At 39.9% G+C, this 22,766-nt stretch overlaps 1 protein-coding gene across 2 annotated transcripts in view; it reads right to left on the bottom strand.

Moving 5' to 3' along the window:
- The window catches only part of STX7 (syntaxin 7), a 48,853-nt gene extending 37,796 nt beyond the window's left edge, over nt 1-11,057 (bottom strand). For both annotated transcript variants that reach the window (XM_061206888.1, XM_061206889.1), the window contains exons 1-2: nt 10,962-11,057; nt 5,744-5,894 (exon numbers count right to left, since the gene is read on the bottom strand). In XM_061206888.1, the coding sequence (XP_061062871.1) occupies nt 5,744-5,828 (85 nt within the window). In that variant the 5' untranslated portion in view covers nt 5,829-5,894; nt 10,962-11,057. The remainder of the gene's footprint in view (nt 1-5,743; nt 5,895-10,961) is intronic.
- Between the last annotated feature and the right edge of the window lie 11,709 nt (nt 11,058-22,766).

Here is a 22,766-nt window from a genome sequence, read left to right as displayed (position 1 = left end):
AAACCTCAAACGAGTACTCAAACTGCCACACAATGCTTCTCTGCTTCTCTGCTTCCCTCGTACATCCATTCTCTCAACTGTCAAAATTACATGTAATGCACCTTCTCTTCTTTCCATAAACTTCTAACAACTTTCCCTCCCATTCTCTATCTGATGCCTTTGCCTCCTATTTAGAAACACTCAGACAGAAACTTTCCATCTTTACCCATCACACTCTGCACCAAATCTGTACAGTAGATAAAAGGCAAACCACTCATTAGTGGTCTATTCCCCATCGCCTCTCACCTTCAAAGACAATTCTTTTGCAAGTATACTCTCACTAGAATCTCTCTTTTGTAGTGGAAAAAATGCACCTTTTCTTTGACCCTCTTTCTATTTCCATGGTAGAATCTACTAGTTGCCTCCTAAATACTGATTTCTCCTTTCTCTCTCAAGTGGAGCAGTCCCCATTTTTAGTGAGCACATTGCAATCCAGCTAAAAGATGCTTTCAGCTTTCCTAGCAGTGGGTGTAGCCATGTGACTGTCTAAATTCTGGTCAATAATATATGCAGAGGTGAGTAGGATGCTAGGAAGTCTCTTTAAATGGAAGAGGTCAGTCCTTCTGCCTCCGTCTCTCCATCTACACTTGGAACGTGGATAGAAAACCACCTTTCTTTTTTTTTTTCTTTTTTTGAATTATCAAAATTTGTGAACCATCTTTTTTTTTTTAATTAAAAAAATATATATTTTTACCTTTTGACCCCCCCCTTCACCCATTTCTCCCACCCCCTATCCCTGACAACCACCAATCTGTTCCCCATACCTATGAACTTAGTTTTTCTGGTCTGGGTTTTTTTTTAGATTCCACGTATAAGAAAGATCATATGGTATTTGCCTTTCTCTGACTTATTTCACGTAACACAATGCCCTTGAGGTCTAATCATGTTATCGCAAATGGCAAGATTTCATTCTTTTTCTTTTAATGGCTGAATAATATTCCATTGTGTATATCTATCTATCCATCCATCCATCCATCCACCCACCCACCCACCACATCTTCTTTATCCATTCGTCTATCCATGGACTCTTAGGTTGCTTCCATATCTTGGCTATTGTAAATAATGCTGTAATGAACATGGGAGTGCAGATACATTTTCAATCTAGTATTTTTGTTTTCTTTGGATAAAAACCCAGAAAGAGTACTGCTGGATTGTATGGTAATTCTACTTTTAATTTTTTGAGGAATCTCCAACACTGGTTTCCATAGTGGCTGAACCAATTTACATTCCCAACGACAGTGCACAAGGGTTCCCTTTTCTCCACATCCTCACTGAACCTGTTATTTCTTGTCTTTTTGGTTTCCTTTGCTGTGCAGAAACTTTTTAGTTTGATGTAGTCCTACTTGTTTATTTTTGCTTTTGTTGCTTTCACTTTTGTTATCAGATTCAAAAAATCATTGCCAAGATCTATGTCAAGGAGCTTACCACCTATGTTTTCTTCTAGGAGTTGTATGGTTTCAGGTCTTATGTTCAAGTCTAATCCATTTTGAGTTAATTTTGTGTATAGTGTAAGACAGTGGTCCCGTTTCATTCTTTTCCATGTGGCTGTCCAGTTTTCCCAACACGATTTATTGAAGAGACTGTCCTTTTTCTATTGTATATTCTTGGCTTTGCTGTAAATTAACTGATGTTATATACATGGGTTTATTTCTGGGCTCTCTATTTTGTTTCATCAATCTATGTGTCTGTCTTTAATGCCAATACCATACTATTTTAATTGCTATAGCTTTGTAACAGACTTTAAAAACAGAGAGGGTGATGACTCCAGCTTTGTTCTTTTTCCTCAAGATTGCTTTGGCTATTCAGGGTCTTTTGCAGTTCCATACAAATCTTAAGACTGTTTATTCTGTGAAAAATACCACTGTAATTTTGATAGGGATTGCACTGAATTTGTAAATTGCTGTGGGTAGTATGGACATAATATTAATTCTTCTGATCCATGAGCATGGAATATCTTTTCATTTATTTGTGTCTCCTTCAATTTCTTTCCTTAATGTCTGATAGTTTTCAGTATACAACCTTGGTTAAATTTATTCCTTTCTGATACAATTATAAATGGGATTTTCTTAATTTCTCTTTCTGATAGTTTGTTATTAGTGTACAGAAACACAACAGATTTTGAGTACTGATTTTGTAACCTGCAACATTACTAAATCTGTTTATTAGTTCTACCAGTTTTTTGATGGAGTCTTCAAGGTTTTCCATATAACATCATGTCCTCTACCAATAGTGACAGTTTTACTTCTTCCTTTCCAGTTTGGATGCCTTTTATTTATTTTTCTTGCCTAAATGCTCTGTCTAGGACTTCCAATATTTCTGAACGAAAGTGGCAATAATGGGCGTCCTTATCTTGTTCCTGATCTTAGAGGAAAAGCTTTTAGCGTTTCACCACTGAATATGATATTAGTTGCAGGCCCGTCACATATGGCTGTTATTATGTTGAAGTATGTTCCCTCTATACCCATTTTGTTGAGAATTTTTATCATAAATGAATGTTAAATTTTGCCAAATGTTTTTTTGTGTCTATTGAAATGATCATATGATTTTTATCCTTCATTTTGTTAATGTGGTGTATGTATATCACATGGCCTGATTTGTGGTCGTTGAACCAGCTTTGCATCCCTGGAATATATCCAGGGATTTACTCTTTCAAAGACACCAGTTTGCCAGATCCCATTCTCTGCTTTCATCTCATTCAGTCTGTTGGCAGCATTAGACACATGATGCCTCACTCATTCTTGAAACACTCTTTGAATTTCTGGAAACCCAGCAGAGCCTGATTTTCTTCTTACCTCACTGGTCACTCCTTCCCTGACTATGGTGCTTTCTCCCTGCTTTCCTGACTTCTACATTTTTTTAAATGCTCCAACACTCTTCTCTGAACTCTACTCACTCCTCTGTGATTATTTTAGACCTATGGTTTTAAATACCATTTATATTCTGATGACACTCTGATCTCCAAATTCATATATCTAAACTAGATGTTTGACATCTCCGCTTAGATGTTTAAAAGACGCCTCAAAATTTACTTGGCCAAAACAAAACTCTCCCCACATCTCCTGAACTATAGTTCTTCCCATCTTAGTACACACTCACCACCATCCACTTGGTTGCTCAAAGCAAAAACCATGAAGTCATCCTGGTCTCCCCTCTCCCTCTCACCCCCATGCATCAGCAAGTCCTGCTGTCTGTACCTCCACAGTACATCCATCACTTCTCTCCATCTCCCTTGCTACCACCCTCGTGCAAGCCAACATCTCTCTCATCAGAGCCCTGCCATGGCCTTTGTGTTCTCCTTCTATTTCTTCAAAGTCTATTTTCTAAGCAGCAGCCAAAGTAATCTTTTCAAAGTGCAGATCTGATTGTGTCTCTTCCCTGCCTCTTAGAACGAAATTTAAGCTCCACATGGCCTCCAAGGTTTTAGGTGACCTGATTGGCCTCCTCTCTGACTTCATCTCCTGCCACTCTTGCCTCAAGTGCTGTGCTTCGGCCACAATGGATTTTTCCTTTTTTTCCTATTTTCTGAACACCCTAAGCTCTGGACTGCTTTTTAAGAATACCAGCTGTGGCCTCCATATAAATGCTCTTTCCCAGTATTTTCTCACTACCAGCCCCTTCTCTTCCACATTCAGAGAACCACCTAAGCTAAGGCAGCTTTTCCCTCATCACTTGCTCTCATCACATCACTCTCATTTTTTTTCCTTCATAGGGAATTATGCTGTTCATTCAATTTTTAAACCATCAGTTTCTCCTCACACTGGAAACTACAGGCGAACAGGACCTTGTGGATCTTGTTTACTGCTCGATTCCCAGGGTCTGAAACAGTGACTAGCAAACAGTCGGTGTTCTATAAATTATTTGCTGAATGAATAAAGACTTAACATAAAAATGAAAAGTCATTTGTTTAACCATTATTCCAGCGTCTTAATTACAGACCTGAGAAATATCTCACCACCATATGCTGCTCACTTAGTAACAGGGACCGCACTGCTCCTGAGGTAGACAATTCTATCCCTCAACAACTAGGATTATTCAAAAGCCCTTATTCCTTTCTCAAGCTGTGGCTTCTGTTCATCTGTGGAGGCCTCTATGATCAAGTAGAGTACATTTCTTGTGTTTAGACAAGACAGTTCTTCAAATATCCGAAGGTGGTGATTGTACCTTCTCAGAGTTGACAGTCCCAGTCTCCTTAACAGCTCTTCACAAGGCTGTTAAAAACAAGAGTTTCGGGTCTTATCATCACCCTCCCATGTACTCCAAGACTGCCCCAAACCAGGATGTAGTCACACACTTAGCTATCAACCACGCCATGAATATGCAACTGTGGTCCAATCTACCTCATATCATCTGGCTGGTCTCATGAACTGATCTCTTTCTGAGAGAGCGTGACCTGACTGAAGTTAACGTTTCCTTCCTTCCAGTTCAAGCTCACACACCATCTCCAATCCATGTATCTTTCACACCACTAACTGCACACGGCTTCTGTAATCTCCATGCACTACAGTCATTCCTCATCTTCTTCCCAGAATTCCTGACACCGTTTAGCTTTCCCAAACACAGGATACCTGCCCTATCCTACAGAAAAAGACCTCCTGCCCTCCTTTCTTGGATAAAGGTCCTGATTTTCCACACGTGCAAATTAAAATTACAATTTTCACACAAGTAGCCTGAGGCAGACTAGCACTATTTCTAATCAGCAGCAAGGGAGCCACAAAAAGGAGAGGCCCTTTTGGCTACCATGGGAACAGATCTGAAGCCGGAAGAGAAAGGTGGAGCCAGCCTACGCTGGTGCCCCAGGACAAACTGGAACAATCCTTGACGTACCAATCCTTTAGACCCTACTGGGGACAAAGTGATACCTCTACGCTATCCCCCTCCTTGCTCCTCCAAGGACAGCCAAAGAAAACAGGAGCTGCCCCAAATCAGGATAAGGGTTATCCTACACTGCTGTGCAGGGCAGCACTTTCTTAGAACTATCTATAATCTAGTTTTACTCCCTCTGCCTCCAAAACACACTGATATCTCATTTCAGTCATTCAGGCAGAGTAATAACTGTTGGGAAGTTAATGATTAAAGAAACACAGTTGGTCATCTGAAAACATTTCAGATGTTCCACAGTGTGTTAGCATTCTGGTAAAGAGAGTAGCCTTAATGAGGTAGGCTGAAGAATAAAACTATACATATTAACACACTCTGAAAGAGTTCAGGCATGCCCAGAGGGCCAAAATACTGATCGCAAAATGACCGGAATAATCTAGGTATATGATTAGCTGTGATTCAGAAAGAAAAACTAAAAAACTCTATAGGTTCAAATCTGCTACAGAGATTTTTTTAAAATTTCATATATATATTCTGAGGAGTACTGATAGTGCTTGACAGTGCTTCCCAGTGCCAAACCTATGAGATTTCATCAGATCTCATTTATCTCATCTAGAACCAGATAGTTTTAATGCAAACCTAAGTATCTATCCTTTTAAATCTTTCTTTCATTAATGAATGTTTACCAGGTGCCTTACACTCTACAGAAAAATGCAGTTAAGTGTTATCTCTTCTAATATAATTACTCCTTATCTTTACTCTAAAGAGGTCTAGCCTTTTAAAATCTGCTCTTGGAGGAACACTAATTGTCCTTTTTTGAATCTCCACCAAGTTTCAAAGAAGAACTGAAAACAAACAATGAAGTCAATTTAAAAACTCAACTCACAACATTGTGTGATCTTCTGGATGTTGGAAGAGATAAGCTGGGCCAGCTGGGCGGGGTCACCACCAATTCCTGGAGTGTAAGACATAGTTGATTTGCTTGTTCCCTAATTTCATCAGCTGTTGGTGGGCTGTGCAGTTTTCTAAGCAGTCACCTAAATAACATAAAAGAAAAGTCACATAATTGCAGTTTTAAAGTTACTGACTTACACTTTCCAAATTGTCGATCTGGGAGTTTACAAGTACAAATCTGACGATCCTACTAGGGTTGAAATCTAGCTCACACAAACACACTGTATGAGAAAGTGTTCCTCTTTCTTATTTATGTACTCTCTTAGGGGTGTTCTTCCATCTACATACACAAATACACCTACACACAAATGAATCTCACATCCACGTCTCCGAGTCACACTCTTAACTCTCTTTAGTGTCTATATGCCTTTGAAGCTATAGGAACTCGCCAACTGCCTTTTTAGCTGCCAGTGGAACTGGCAACAGGAAATCTCTACTTTGGGGAAGACACTTGGCATTTGGGCCTGCTGCCAGGATCCAAATAAGATACTGCACATCCAGGGACCAAGAACTTTCCCACTCTATACAGAAGAAAGGTAAAGATCCACACTTGCATCTACAGGACCAGCATCAACAGATCAGATCACTTGCATCAGGACCACACAACCACACGATTAGCTGAGGCCTGCTCTCTCCCCCAAAGAGGGAGTATAATCAGTCCTGTTGATTGCCACTTAGTATTGTAGCATTTCCCTCAACCCTCAACACTCAACAAGTCTGGCCTAAACCTTCTCCTGTTTTCTTTTATGGTCTCCTTTTCCCGTCTTTAGAGAATCAACCAATCAGCTACATACTACCAGTTTTCCTCATCCCTTTACTCAAGCGCCTAAATTTGAGAAAAGTTCCTGCTGGTGAGATAACTAAGCTTCATTCATCCAAAGAGCTGCCACTGTTGGACTGGTTGGCATTTCCTTAGAGAAGGGGTGCAATGGTGATTCCCTCAGCTCAGTGCTGAGCAAAGAATGAAAAGAAATTGTGAATGATGGAAAAGAAAGAAAAATTCAACAAGATTAACTATAGCTAACTTATTATTTCCTAAGCATTGTGTTCAGGACTTTCACATGTATTTTCTTAGTTGATTCTTCCACCAAGCTTATGAGGTAGGTACAACAATAATCATGATTTTTCAAATGAAGAAACTGAGGCATAATGAGAATAAGCAACATGTTTAATGCAAGAAAGCTAAAATTTGACACTAAATCTTAGAGTCTATGTTTTGAAAACACAAAACCATATTGTTGCTTCCCTGTATAACAAAATTAAGGACAGGTGAGCCCACTCAATTTAGAAAAACCAAATTTATCACCTTTCTGCAGACCCTGTATGAAGTTTTGCTAAACCCACAAGGAAGATGAGGAAATAGGCTTGGGATAACTACATGCAAGGATCAAGGTAACACTGCCGAATAGCTTACACCTCTTCTCTCTTATTCTGTTAACAGTGATACCTAAAAGACAACAGTGGTTGGCTCTCCTGATGATGAGACATGAGAAATAAAGGATCCAAATAACTGACTATACTTTAAAATATATGTATATAAACAGAGAGATAGACAGCTAACTATAAACTGACTTAACAGTGTACGATCTTTGCACACAGGCTACATCAACCAAGTTATTCTGATGTCTGCTTTCCACATCAGTCTCCAGCACCTAGCCCAGAGCTAAGATGCACTAAAGTACTTTTGCTGTATACTTTTGAAAGCCCATTCAGAATTCCTAGTTGTATTGCTCAGAATAACAGTAACTCATTATCTATACCTGCACTATCAAGTGTTCAGATATCACACGTGTGGCCACTGGCTTGGATAGCTCACGTATGGAACATTTCCATCACAGCAGAAAGTTCTATTGAACAGTGCTCACCAAAAATCTCAATAATTAGCTTGCTATGAGGATATATAAACACTATAAAGAGAAAGACGGGAAGAGAGGATCAAGGTGCAATACTCATACTGAGAATCTTCTCAAGACTGTTTCTAAAGAGCACAGATAAAAGAACAAAGGGAATTTTAAAAAGAAATCTTGAGTGTCAAACATTACCCCTAGTTAACTACTGGACACAGTGTAGAATCCTTAAGATTCCCATTAACATAAATCTCATGCTCTATAAATCCTGTGCGGATAAAGCAACAGAAATAGTCAGTTCCACTTTCTTAATGGTGAGCACCAGTATAAAGCACAGGACTTCCCTCCACCCTGTGCTCCAAAATGGTAAGTTCCCTGAAGGGCAGGTTTTTTGTTTTCAGTTTTGGTTTTGTTTTTTTTTTTTTTGGTCTATTTTGTGGACTGCTCTACTCTCAGTATCTGGATATACAATAGGTGCTTAATAAATATTTGTAGAATGAATAAATGTACCTATTTCCTAAGAACACACACCCAGTCTGAGGGTAAATATTACCATTTCTAAGACAGTGAACTCCAGGGCCTTCTTTCAGATCCAGGATGTCCCAGGCTTATCGCTGCCTTGGACTATTGCTTGGTGCCATTTCCTCTCCCTGAAGGGCTCTTCCCATGATATCCATGTGACTTGCTCCTCTTCCCAGCAAAGTCTCATCACGTGCTAGAGAAGCATTCCATATTCACTTTGATTTGAAGTGAGAAGTCACCACTCTGTCACTCTGCTGATCTAACCTACTGCATCATAGTACTAATCACCATTTAAAATTATCTAGTTAGTATATCATTTATTATCTATCCCTATCTCTGGAACATAAACATGAGAGAGACAAGGCTATCTTCTTTTTTTTTTTTTTGAATGTTATCTTTTTTTTTATACACCAGGTTCTTATTAGTTATCTATTTTATACATATTAGTGTATATATGTCAATCCCAATCTTCCAATTCATCCCACCACCACCATCACCACCCCTGCTTTCCTCCTTGGTGTCCATATGTTTGTTCTCTACATCTGTGTCTCTATTTCTGCCTTGCAAACCAGTTCATCTGTACCATTTTTCTAGACTCCACATATATGTGTTAATATATGATATTTGTTTTTCTCTTTCTGACTTACTTCACTCTGTATGACAGTCTCTAAGTCCATCCACATCTCTACAAATAACCTAATTTCGTTCCTTTTTATGGCTGAGTAATATTCCATTGTATATATGCACCACATCTTCTTTATCCATTCGTCTGTCGATGGGCATTTAGGTTGCTTCCATGACCTGGCTATTGTAAATAGTGCTGCAATGAACATTGGGGTGCATATGTCTTTTGAATTATGGTTTTCTCTGGATATATGCCCAGTAGTGGGATTGCTGGGTCATATGATAATTCTATTTTTAATTTTTTAAGGAACCTCCATACTGTTCTCCATAGTGACTGTATCAATTTACATTCCCACCAACAGTGCAAGAGGGTTCCCTTTTCTCCACACCCTCTCCAGCATTTACTGTTTGTAGATTTTCTCACGATGCCCATTCTAACCGGTGTGAGGTAATACCTCACTGTAGTTTTGATTCGCATCTCTCTAATGATTAGTAATGTTGAGCAGCTTTTCATGTGCCTCTTGGCCAACTGTATGTCTTCTTTGGAGAAAGGTCTATTTAGGTCTTCTGCCCATTTTTTGATTGGGTTGTTTGTTTTTTTTAATATTGAGCTTCATGAGCTGTTTATATATTTTGGAGATTAATCTAAGGCTATCTTCTTGTAGAATCCACAGTGCCGGGGACATAGAAGATGTTCCACGAATGTGAGGGTGATCACTCTCCTAACAGACGTGAGCATTCTCTACATAAACTACATTAACTGCATTCATTAGCTCAGCTCCTCCATCCATTAAACTATCATACCATTTGGGTTTAGTCCACAATACTGAGAATTATTTTTCACCCTTTCACACACACTAAACTTTCAAATTAAATAGAATTATGGCAAATCTTATTCAGACTTACTGCAGGTGTTTTATACAATTTCTCACCCAGCAGCACCTGGCTAAAGTTTGAGATCATAACCAAAATTAAGATTGACTTTGAGATGGGGAGCAGCAGAAGTAAAATATCTGAAGAAAAATGTAGATGTTAATGAGCTCACATGGTATCAATATTAACTCCGAAACTAGAGCATAATTCTTAACTAGTCACAAGTCTGAGACAACCTTCTCAAAGTGGCCTGCAAAGCAGAGGCCTGTCCACATCACAAGACACAGCTGAACACTACTATCAGTCTCTGCCCTGGAGGGATGATCAGGCCAACCCCAGAAGAAACGTCCACCTCCAATATTACTAAACAGCACAGCATTTCAAAATCATTTCCTTTTCTTCCAGAACCCGAACAAGCTTTAAATTATATATAATTATGGTCAGAATCTGTTGATCTGAATTAAACAAAAATTAATGTATGTCTATAAGAACCAAGCAAATGTAAGAAACTTTAGAGTAAAAAAATATATAGCATTTGACGGGAAAGGCATTTTTTTTTTCTTTTTGTCTGAATTTAAAGAAAGTAACAACCTAAAAAACAAGAGGGGTGGGGTGAGGTGGGGAGGCATCTTGGAATATTTTATGTATCTATAAAGGGCTTTATGCAAACCAACTAAGGACAGGTACTGAAAAGATCAAAGAAAGGTAGTGTGTCAAAGTCTCCAGGCCAAACAAAACCAACTACGATGAGCCTCCGAATAAACGTGTACGGTTCCTCTACTATAGAAATATATATCTTCAGTTCTTCTATATTCGGGAGGAGAACTTTAAAGCGCGTTTTCTAAATCCGTGCGTTAAAAAGAGGAAGAGGTCAATTCGTGCCCAGCCTGAGGCAGAAGCTGTTTTCCTGAGCTGGGCCGGAGCGGCTCGGGCTCCAGCCCCGCCCCGGAGCGCTCAGCCCGCCGGTGCGCCTGAGCGAGCGCGGCCGGGGCGGCCGGGGGAGGCGGCGAGGCTGCGGCGCAGCCGGCGCAGGGCGGGCCGGGCTGACTGGGCCGGCGGCACCAGCCGGACCGCACCGCGCACCCGCGCCGGCCCGGGGGGCGTGGGGAGGAGCGCGCTCCCGGCGCTGAGGCAGCGCCGGCCCTCCGACTCCCGAAAGCCTGCAGCGAAGCGCAGGGCGGCGGCCACCTAACAGCGCGCTCACACAAGGTGGCGCGGCAGCCACGGAGACACGCGCTTTCGGGGCGCCCAGCCAGGGACACCCCCTCCAGAGGCTCCTCTTACCCCGACCTCCTCGGCTTCCTTCTCGTTCTTCGGCCCCGGCCACCCAAGGGCCCCAGGGCCGCCAGCTACGAGCCTCAGCTGATGGGTGGCGGCGCTGGAACGCCCACTGCGCATGCTCTCAATCCCTCCCTGGGAAGGAGGCGGGGATAGCCCCCCTCTTATTGGCCAGCGGGGTTGAGTGACAGCGGCCCTTCCCCGCCCCCTCTGGTTCTACGCTAAGTAATAGGGGTTCCAGCAAAACTGCAAGGGAGGTACGTTTTGAGGCCTGACGTGTAGATGGTGAACGCCTTATCCTGCGTGTAAAAAACAACAGGAGGGAATGGAGAGCAGCTGTTTTCTTTATCAGGTGATGCCGGCCTCCCTAGACTCGTGTCTTCAGCCCGCCCCATCAACTCACGCCTGTCTTGTTTCCTAACCCTTAACCGCAGTAGAACATATTCCCAAGTCCATTAAAAAATGCGAACGCAAATACGCAGTTGTAGCAGGAACAATGAGTGGAGTCATTTCCGCGTGCTCACTTAGTAACCAAGTTTTCGTAGCACATTCAAGTCGTTCGAAGCATCCTTGAAGGGCAGGAAGTAGTTTCAACAGGATTTGAAAAGAGCAGAGAATGTTCTCATGATAAATATTCAAACATAAGGTAATTGTTAGATAAAAAGCATCAGATGCTTCAGGTGAGAGAAAGAACAAATTAATTAATTAGGCCTTTGTATTAAGGCAATAATATTTTCTGAAAGGATCATCAGGGCATCAAAAGTCCAGATGGACTAAGGTGGAAAAAAAACTAAAACCAGAATATTTTGGATTGGTACCACGTGAGCAAATTCTAGGTTGTTTGGAATTATACATACATATGTGCATAAGTGAGTGAGGTCAACCAACGATAAGAAACATAAGAGGCTCTCCGTTTATTTTTCATTTTTCTACTTCTTTTTTTTCTTCTATTTTTAAGAGAAATGGGAACAAGAAAATTTTTCTGTTTCTCATTTTTTCCAGAAGAAAACTGTGGTATAAGTGTGGTAATAAGCAGCAACTTATACTCTGCCTCTGTGAAGAGAGGGCAAGAGAGAGATGGGCAGGCTGGCCAAACAGAAGGCACACACCCCATCGAAAGGGACAGCATGATTCAGCTAGAGCCGATTGTAGACTTTTAGGAATATTGGCCCAATGTAATCAAGTTATGTTTTGTCAAGATACAGTGTAAATTCTAATTTTTATGTGAAAAATCTTTTTTTCAGTATCCATAAGTTTTTTTTTTTTTTTAATTAATTTATTTATTTTTGGCTGTGTTGGGTCTTCGTTTCTGTGCGAGGGCTTTCTCTAGTTGCGGCAAGCGGGGGCCACTCTTCATCGCGGTGCGCGGGCCTCTCACTATCGTGGCCTCTCTTGTTGCGGAGCACAGGCTCCAGACGCGCAGGCTCAGTAGTTGTGGCTCACGGGCCTAGTTGCTCCGCGGCATGTGGGATCTTCCCAGACCAGGGCTTGAACCCGTGTCCCCTGCATTAGCAGGCGGATTCTCAACCACTGCGCCACCAGGGAAGCCCCATAAGTTTTTATAAAACATTCTGTGATCAAATAAAATACGTATTTCAGCCTTTGTAATAGGCGATAGTTTCAGCCATAGAGTATTAAAGCTGGAGAAAGCCTACCAGAAAAGCTACCTCTAATTCCTCATTTCACAGATGAAAAAAATCTGAAACCCAAAGAAATGTCATCAAAATCACACAAATAGGGCTTCCCTGGTGGCACAGTGGTTGAGAATCTGCCTGCCAATGCAGGGGACACGGGTTCGAGCCCTGGTCTGGGAGGATCCCACATGCCGCGGAGCAACTAGGCCCGTGAGCCACAATTACTGAGCCTGCGCGTCTGGAGCCTGTGCTCCGCAACAAGAGAGGCCGCGATAATGAGAGGCCCACGCACCGTGTTGAAGAGTGGCCCCCGCTTGCCACAACTAGAGAAAGCCCTCGCACAGAAACGAAGACCCAACACAGCCATAAATAAATAAATAAACCCAAAAGTTAAAAAAAAAAAAATCACACAAATAATTATGAGAAGCACAGATCCAGATGACCTAATTCAGAATCTTGATTTCTTCCTACCATATAATTCACTCAGCACATGTTCATTGGGAATCTGCCATGTGCCAGGGACTGTGGCAGGCACTGCAGATATCAAGATGAGTAGGATACAGTATTTTCCCTCAGGTTGCTCAAGGAGTGAGATCCTTCCCAGAACACTGCAAGAGATGCTGTGATAAAGATTTGTACACAGCACAGAGGGAGCCCAGAGATGAGGACGACTTACTGTGGGGTCAGGGACCATTCCAAAAGGGAAGTGTTAATAGAATCCTGAAAAATGTGTAAGACTTCACTGGGAAGACAAGATGCGAAAGGACATTCCAACCAAAAGGAAGAACACATAAAACTTCATAAAATCACAGGCAAGTGCAAACTCTCCGGGATCTCTTATAATTTTCATTAGACTAAAGCAGAGTGGGTGGAATGGAGGGGCATGAGACTAGAAAGTCAAGTGGAGTTTATATAATGAAAAGCCTCTATATCATGTTAAATGAATATCTAATAGGAGTTAAACTATGAAAGCAAAGGTGTGATGTGCTCATAATTCCATGCTCTGAAGAAACCTTTGGAGAACGGGGGGAAATAAAGGGAAATAAAAGTGAGAGAGAGAGTTTTGACCACTTAGGAGGCTGTTGCAATGGTAGCATCCCCCAACTAAGAATCTCCCCAATATCAGAGATATTGAAGGACTGTAGTAAGGCAAATACATTGGAGAACAGGAGGTGAGGACTGCTTTGAGAAATATTTAAGAAGACTTGGAAATCAATTAGATATGGAGAATGAAAGAGATGACTCCTCTTTTTAAGACACAAAACTGAGCAGAACATGATGTAGCTGAGATCTAAGATTGCTGATAAAGCAATTGCAGTTTGAGGATGGAGGTGGTGAAATGAGGGAGCAAAGTGACAGTAAGTTTAGCTTGGGACGTGTTGTGTTGAAGATTTTGGGGAAGTGAGACTCAGTTTGAGATGTCCAGTGTCCTACAGGTACTTGAGAATGTGATCTGGAGTTCCGGATGGGGTTCTGGTTGGAGCTACAGGAAGAGATTAGCTCACTAACTCTAAGGATGGGATGTTGTGGACTTTCTGTGTTTAAGGGAGGGCAGAGGAAGAAAAACCCTGAAAAGGAGTAATCAGAGAGATAGGAAGTAAACCAGGAAAAGGTGTAGTAGAGAATGAAGGAAACCATTTCAAAAAAGAGGGAATGGTCTATGATAGCACATGTCACAGAAAGTTCAAGTAAATTAAGAACCGAAAGTTGTGCATTGGAGTTGGAAATTAGGAAGTGGTTGGTAAATTTCGGAAGAGGCATTTCAGTCATTCAAGGAACTATCACGCAAAGAATTTACATTTACGTAGTGTCTGCTGCACTTTCCAAACATCCTATCATGTTTGATAGAACCCTGGGCTGTGAGAGGGGACATCACGAAGCACTGTTGAAGAACTGGAGGCTTGGTGGTCTCTTCAGGTCACCCTGCTAGTTACTGACTGAATGACGACCAAAGCTCAGCTGTCTGAATCCTCCTCCTGGGCTCCTTCCAATTTCTCATGTTTCAAAACATGAGTGGATTTCTTCCAGGTCTTTTGAAAACTAGGAATAAGATTTCACTCCTTTGTATCCTTTGTATTCAAGTGAAAAAAAATAGGTATAGTTTAGGTAGCCCTGCAAAATTTAGAGGTACAGAGGATAAATGAATTCCAGAAGAGTTCCTGATATTTATGGTATCCCACCTGAGCATCAGCCTGCTTCTTAGTGAAACTTAGCCAGGTGCCTTGAACACAGCAGGGATCAAAAATTCTGCCAATTTAACAGGTGATCATTTCACTTCTCCCCAAACAAATCCTTTATACTTGCAAGAATTCCCTATGTCTGAAGGCTTGTGATTTGGATTTTTCAGAGCTAGTAATTTGGGGAATTTGGGTCTTCTTGGAAATAATTCGAAGGGCAATCAGAAGTAAGTCTTTGAGTGGGAATTGTTATCTTCATACTTGTGTCCTTATTAATGTAAATACCACCTAAATAACCTCTGCCATGTAGGCTAGGGAACTCTTCACTGCTGTATCTCCAGTGTTTGGAATAGCAGTTCTAGCAAATAGGAGACAATTGGCTGTTCACATAATAGCCCCTGAACTAAAATATTTTTTTAAAGGCCCACCATGTGATCTTGTGGGACAGCCAGAGAAGTAAAAGACACAAAAAGGAAAATACAAAAAGGCAAGGAATTTATTGATAAATGAGAGGTACAAGTGTACCTGTGAAAGTTTGTTTTTGATTATAATGTAGGGGAAAACCAAAGCTGTTTTAAGAAATCTGTGCTAGATTAAAAGGCAGTTTAGGAACTTCCCTGGCGGTCCAGTGGTTAAGACTCCACGCTTCCACTGCAGGGGGCCACAAGTTTGATCCCTGGTCAGGGAACTAAGATCCCACGTGCTAAGATTCCACATATTGAGCAGCGTGGCACCACCCCCCCCAAAAAAGTCAGCTTAAATTAATGTCTAATAAACTAGAGTTTGTTCCATTGTGCTTTGTTTTTAAGCACCTCTCATCTCCCTCTGCAGTCTGCTTGTTTTCTAAGACCACTCTGCCCCTAGTTATATGCCAAGCACAGAGCAGATTTTGCTCTCACTTTTTTTTTTTTATAAATTTATTTATTTATTTATATTTATTTTTGGCTGTGTTGGGTCTTCGTTTCTGTGCGAGGGCTTTCTCCAGTTGAGGCGAGCGGGGCCACTCTTCATCGCGGTGCGCGGGCCTCTCACCGTCGCGGTCTCTCTTGTTGCGGAGCACAGGCTCCAGACGCGCAGGCTCAGTAGTTGTGGCTCACGGGCCTAGTTGCTCCGCGGCATGTGGGATCTTCCCAGACCAGGGCTCAAACCTGTGTCTCCTGCGTTGGCAGGCAGATTCTTAACCACTGCACCACCAGGGAAGCCCGCTCTCACTTTTAAACATAGAGCTAATAGGAATCCCACAGAAATCTTACATGGACCATCATAGCATGACGATTGGTATGTTCATCTCTAATTTTACCTCCTACATAGTATCGTTGTGTGCCCTCTTCTCTCTGTGTCCCAGTCCACTACAATACCTTCCTCATTGGCATCTGTACCTCCATTTCTACTCAACGTCATTATCTTCAAAGCCACCACTGAGTATTTGAAGCGCAAATCTGAAAACATCACTCCAGGCTTCATGCCATCACCATGATTGCCACATGCCCCCAAATGTACTTCTTAAAAATAAAAGTGCTGGGGTTGGTCAGGGGTGAAAGGTTGTGTAGATTAGGGGGAGGAATCATAGAAGGGCATCTATGGAGAAATGTCTGAAAATCTTATTACGATGCCTTCCTGAAGATTCGAGATGCATGTTTATAAATTAAATGATCTGAGAAGTGGTTCGGTAAAGAAACAAGTATAACTTTCTTTAACCCAGTATTTTCTGAATGTATTTGACCATAGAACTTTTTTTTATACTTAATGGCTGTAGAGATCTACATGGTATCTATTATCTACATGGTATCTATTATCTACATGGTATCTATTATTATCTGTAGAGATCTACATGGTATCTACATGCTCTGAAAATCAAATCCAAGCCCCTTATCATGGCATATAAATAGGGTGATCATACATCCAGTTTGCCCAGGACAGCCCCAGTTTAGGCTGGTTTTTCCAGGCTTCTGTCTCTGAGCACTCCCTTTCCTTCTCAAAAGTGTCCCAATTCAGATGATACATTATATGGTCACCTTATATAAAAGGACCTATGTGATCTGGATTCTGCCTTTCCCTGCACCAAAATTTATGCTTTGGAATATGCTAGCTTAAAGAACTTCTCCATCTCTTTCTGCTCCCAATTCCTTCCCACCAGCTCTCCAAACCCACACCAGGGGTTCCCTTATTTCTGTGCTTTGCTCTATCAGTTGCCTTTAACTAGAATGCGCTTTCTTCCTTCTCATTTTTAAAGTAAACTCCATTTTAGAATAATTGTAGACTTACAGAAGAGTTGCAAAAATAGTACAGAGTTCCCATATACACCTCACGCAGATTCTCCCAGTGTTAACATCTTACATAACCATGGTGCATTTGTCAAAGCTAAAAAATTAACATTGGCATAGTCGTTTCAATTAAACTATTGATTTGGATTTCCCTAGTTTTCCACTGATGTCCATTTTCTATTCCAAGATCCAATCCCACATTGTATTTACATAGCATGTTTCCTTTGTCTCCTCCAATCTGTGACAGTTTTCTGTCTTTCCTTTTCTGTCATGAACTTGACACTTTAAGAGTACTGGTTAGGCATTTTGTTAGAATGTCCCTCAATTCAGGTTTGTCTGATGTTTTCACGTTTAGACTGAGTTACAGATTTTTGAAAAGAATACCAGGGAGGTGAAGTGTTCTCAACATATCATTTCAGAGGATACATGATATCAGAATGATCTGTCTTCTGGTGATGTTAATCTTCACACCTTGGTTAAGGTGATGTCTTTGAGTTACTATTTTTCCATTTCTATGCTATACCCATTAGAAGAGAATCACAAAGTCCAGTCCACAATCAAGAGGAGGAGAATTGAGTTCTACCTCCAGAAGGGAGGAATATTAAACATTTATGAACATATGTTGAAACTACCACAAGAACTAATAAATATTTGGACAGAGATCCTTTGAGGCTAAACCATCAGAGGCCACAGTTATTATTATGGAAAGAAAAAATTTTCAAGTGGATAGTTATGGAAAGTACCTCTCACATCAGATGCTTGATAATAAGAAAAATTCTCAGGCTCCACTCTACCTAGTTTCTTAGGCAGAAACTAAGAAACTGCTGTGATTGCTTTTCTCAACTTCATGTACATAACTAATTTTGTTTTTGTAATTTTGCCTTCTTTTTCTAAAGAAAGATCCTGACCGTGAATGTTTCATCTAGCTCTTTACACTTTTGAACCTCAATTTTTCCTTCCTGTATTCTCTTCTGGTATTGCCATACTGCCTACCGCAGTTATTACTATTGTGTTCTAAAGGTGATTTTCTATTTTCTTCAATTCTTCTATGAGGAATATTTGTTACTTCTCCCAAATTTATTTATTTCTTCAATCATTTATTTATATCACTATGAATTTATGGATTTTTATTTTGTTCTTTAGGTTATAATTAAGTTACCTCTCCACCATTTCAGGTTTTTTCAGGTTGGTTCCTGTGTCCTTTTGACAGGCCCCATTTTTTTTTTTCCCCTAGCACTTCCTTACTTGTTAGTATAACAAGATGCTCCAGGCTTATCTTGTATCTTCCTTGTTCCAGCTCTAAAATCCGTCATTTTGGTGTGAAGTCATTGTTCCTTCTACCAGAAAATAGTATTTAGAAACCAAGATCTGGGCACTAGCCTTCTTATTGCTACTGGGGTGTCATTGCTTCTGTGCCCTCTCAGTGGACAGGACTAGGAAATAAATGTCTGTGTATTAGCTCATGTATGCACATGTATCTATAAGTTTATCTGACTTTATTGAATATATAAATAAACATGAGTTCATACAGTTATTTCCAACTCTCATCCAGCATCACAGGGTTCATTCTAGCCTTCTCTGCTTCCTTATTGTTGTTTTTTTAATATATATAAATTTATTTATTTTATTTATTTATTTTTGGCTGTTGTTGGGTCTTCGTTGCTGCATGCGGGCTTCTCATTGTGGTGGCTTCTCTTGCTGCAGTGCACGGGCTCTAGGCGTACGGGCTCAGTAGTTGTGGCTCACGGGCTTAGTTGCTCCGTGGCATGTGGGATCTTCCCGGACCAGGGATTGAACCCGTGTCCCCTGCATTGGCAGGCGGATTCTCAACCGCTGCGCCACCAGGGAAGCCCTGCTTCCTTATTGTTAACTTCCTCTTCTGACAGTAAGGAACCCAGCCCCAGTATCTGTCATCAATTACTTATTTGTATAATGTAAGGTAGTTTCAGAACTGCTAACTCATACTCCTGTGAGAGAAAAACTTGAGAACAGTGTGTAAGGACAATTCTTTTTGCCTTTAGCCTTACGGTACCGAGTCAAAACAATGTTTTCCAAAATTACCAAGATCAGCTCTTTTTCCTCACTCCCTTCAGTGAATGTATATTATATGTTTGTATTGCACTTTGGTTCATTTGTTATGTGCCTGTATTCCATCTGGATCTCACCAAACATACTGGTTGATTTTTTTTTTTGTTAATTTAAGTAAAGTTCACTCTTTTTGGTATATATCTCTATAGATTTTTGACAAATCCCTGGAGTCATGTATCCATCACCCCAATACCATACAGAGCAGTTTAATCTCCCTAAAAGTTCCCTTTTGCAGTAACTTTTAGTCAATTTGTCCCCCAACCCTTGATAACCACTTATGTTTTCTCTCCCTATAGCTTTTTGCCTTTTCCAGAAAGGTATAAAAATTGAATCATGCAATGAGTAACCTTTTGGGTTTGACTTGTTTCATTTAGCAGCATGCATTTAAGATACATCCACATTGTTCTATGAATCAATAGTTTGTCTTTTCTATGGCTGAGTATTATTCCATTGTCAGGATGTAATGCCCATTAGCCTTTCACCTATCGGTTGTTTCCAATTTTTGGCTATTACAATTAAAACTTCTATAAATATTTGCATGCAGGTTTTGATACAAGTATAAGTTTTCAATTCACTTAAGTAAATATCTAGAAGTGGGAGTGTTGGGTCATATATGTTTAGTTTTATAAGAAAATGCAAATTGTTTTCCAAAGTGGCTGTATCATTTTGCATTCCCACCAGCAGTGAATGAGGATTTCTGTAGCTCTAATTCCTTGTCAACATTTGGTAGTGTTAGATTTTCTCTTTTAATTTTATCTATTCTAATAGGTGTGTAGAGGCATCTCACTGTGGTTTTAACTTCATTTTCTTAATGATGCTGGACATATTTTTATAGGCCTATTTAAAATTCATATGTCTTTTTTACTGAAGTGTCTGTTCAGATCTTTTGCCCATTTTTTCGTTAGATTATCTCCCTGTTGTAGAGTTTTAAGAGTTCTTTATATGTTCTTGATCAAATATGTCATTTGCAAATGTTTCTCCCATTTTGTAGTTTGTCTTTTTTATTTTCCTTACAGCGTCTTTCACAGAGCAAAATTTTTAATTTTGATAAAGTCCAATTTGCCAAATTTTTCTTTTTGTGGATCCTGCTTTTGGTGTTGAATCTTTTTATTAGCAAACCCAGAGTTACACAGATTTTCTCCTATATTTTTTTCTTAAAGTTTTATAGTTTCACCCTTTACATTTAGGTCTACAATACATACTGAGTTAATTTTTATGTTTATGTGAGGTATATATCAAAGTTTTGCTTGTTATTGCATATGGATGTCTAATTATTCCAGCACCATTTATAGAAAAGACTATTCTTTCTCCATTGAGTTACTATTGCACTCTTGTCAAAAATCAGTTCAGGAGAATTAACAACTTAACAAAACTGAGACTTTCAATTCATGAACACAGTATATCTCTGCATTTACTTAGATTTTCTTTTATTTATTTATTATTATTATTTTAAATTTATTTATTTTATTTATTTTTTTTGGCTGCATTGGGTCTTTGTTGCTGTGCGCGGGCTTTCTCTAGTTGCAGCGAGTAGGGGCTACTCTTCATTGCGGTGCGCGGGTTTCACATTGCGGTGGCTTCTCTTGTTTTGGAGCATGGGCTCTAGGCACACGGGCTTCAATAGTTGTGGCACACTAGCTCAGTAGTAGTGGCTCGTGGGCTCTAGAGCGCAGGCTCAGTAGTTGTGGCGCACGGGCTTAGTTGCTCTCTGGCATGTGGGATCTTCCCGGACCAGGGCTCGAACCCATGTTCCCCGCATTGGCAGGCGGATTCTTAACCACTGTGCCACCAGGGAAGTCCCCTTTTATTTACTTTTAATCAGTGTTTTATAATTTTTAGTATACAAAGCCTGCACATATTTTGTAAGTCATATGTAATTTATTCATTTGTTTTGGTACTATATAAATGTATTTTTTATTTCAAATTCCACTTGATCTTAACTGATATGTACAGATCATTCACATTTAAAGTACGCTTGAATTAAATCTATGATACGTTTGATATGCTTGAATTAAAATCTACCATCCTGATAATTGATGTTTATTTATTCCATTTATTCTTTCTTTATTCTCCTTTTTCTTCCTTCCCTGAGTTTAATTAAGAATTTTTAAATGATTCTATTTTATCTCCTCTATTGACTTATTATATATATTGATACTTCTTTTAGAAATATTTTATACCTCTTTTTAGAATTAATCTGAGTCTACCTTCAAGTAATATATTTCTAAGGACATTATAACAGTATATTCCTAAGTCCTCCCTCTCCTTGTGCTATTGTCATACATTTCACTTTTACATGCTATAAAATATATTTTACTATTTTTGATATAGTTGTCCATATCTTAGAGTAATTTAAAATGAGGAAAAAATTTATTTTCCCTTCATACATTTCATTTCTGAATCTCTTCATTTCTTTGTGTAGATCCAAGTTTATGGTCTATGTCATATTCCATATACCTTGATGACTATTTTCATCTTGGAGTGAAAAAGGCAAGGAAAGCAGAATAGGATGATTTGTATTTTTGATACATGTAGCAGTGGAGAAAAAAATTTTTTCTCTACCCTCTTAAGTTCAGTACCTGGGGCTTGTGAATTAAACTAACAAAAGACAGATTAACAGGACAAAAGTTTAAGTTTGGGTTAATGTTCATCTATACAGGCATGAATGGTCTTAAAACTAAAACTCCCTTGGAGAAGGGATTGGAGGTAGGTTTTATTTGAGTTCTCCCTTCTGGGAGTAGATCTGCACTGAAAAGGAACTTTATAGCAGCCTAATTTCCTGGAAGTTGCTACTTTTTGTCAGGTAAGAGGAGCTTTGAGAAGACTTTTTTTTTTTCTTTTTCTTTGTTTTTGCATCTGTTGAATCTCAAATGTTTTCAGCTTAAAACTATCTTTATGTCAAAGTAGTATATTTTGGGGTGGCATATTCTGTTCATCTTCACACAAAAATTTATAATTTCTTTATTAAAATCATAAACAAAATGAAAGAGAATGACAAATGAACAGAAAATATGTGCAAGCTCTAACACAAATGGTTCACATCCTCATCACTTATAAGAAAAACAAATCTCATGTAGAGGATGCTATTGATTCTCCAATCAAATTCCCTTTAACTGCCACTGGAACCAAACCACAGTTGCTGTACCTGCTAAGAACAAATCACAACCACCTTCTTTGGAGAGTTACCCTTGGCCCAAGGTGAGCAGCCCTACTCAGGAGTCAAGATCCCCTGACCCCATAGACTTAGTCAATGACTGACTGACCTCAGCTCCTGGACTTGTGGAAGAACAGATTCTCTGGTGCAACTTGTGCTCTAGAACTTCCCTGTGGGATGGACTGAAGCTGGTCTCTAGCTGAGACCACATTCTTAGCTTTTCCCGTGGCTCAACCTCCTTTCCCTATTCCCCTTCTCTTCTGAACTTTATTCTCACCTTCTCTTGCTCCCCACTTTAGTTTCTGCATCTAGAAAAACTAACCTAAGACATCACACTAGAAAAATAAGCAAAAGCTCAGCATAGACAATTCACAGAAGGGTCTTAGTCCAAGTTTCCTAAAAAATACAGCTTAAGGCAAAATTTCACATACTAAGGCTTTTTTTTTAAATTGAAATATGTTTGACATATAACGTTGCGTAAGTTTAAGGTATAC

This window comes from Eubalaena glacialis, chromosome 12 (assembly GCF_028564815.1).
Source record: "Eubalaena glacialis isolate mEubGla1 chromosome 12, mEubGla1.1.hap2.+ XY, whole genome shotgun sequence".
NCBI classification, from domain to species: Eukaryota; Metazoa; Chordata; class Mammalia; order Artiodactyla; family Balaenidae; genus Eubalaena; species Eubalaena glacialis.
This window is presented reverse-complemented; position numbering and strand designations above follow the sequence as displayed.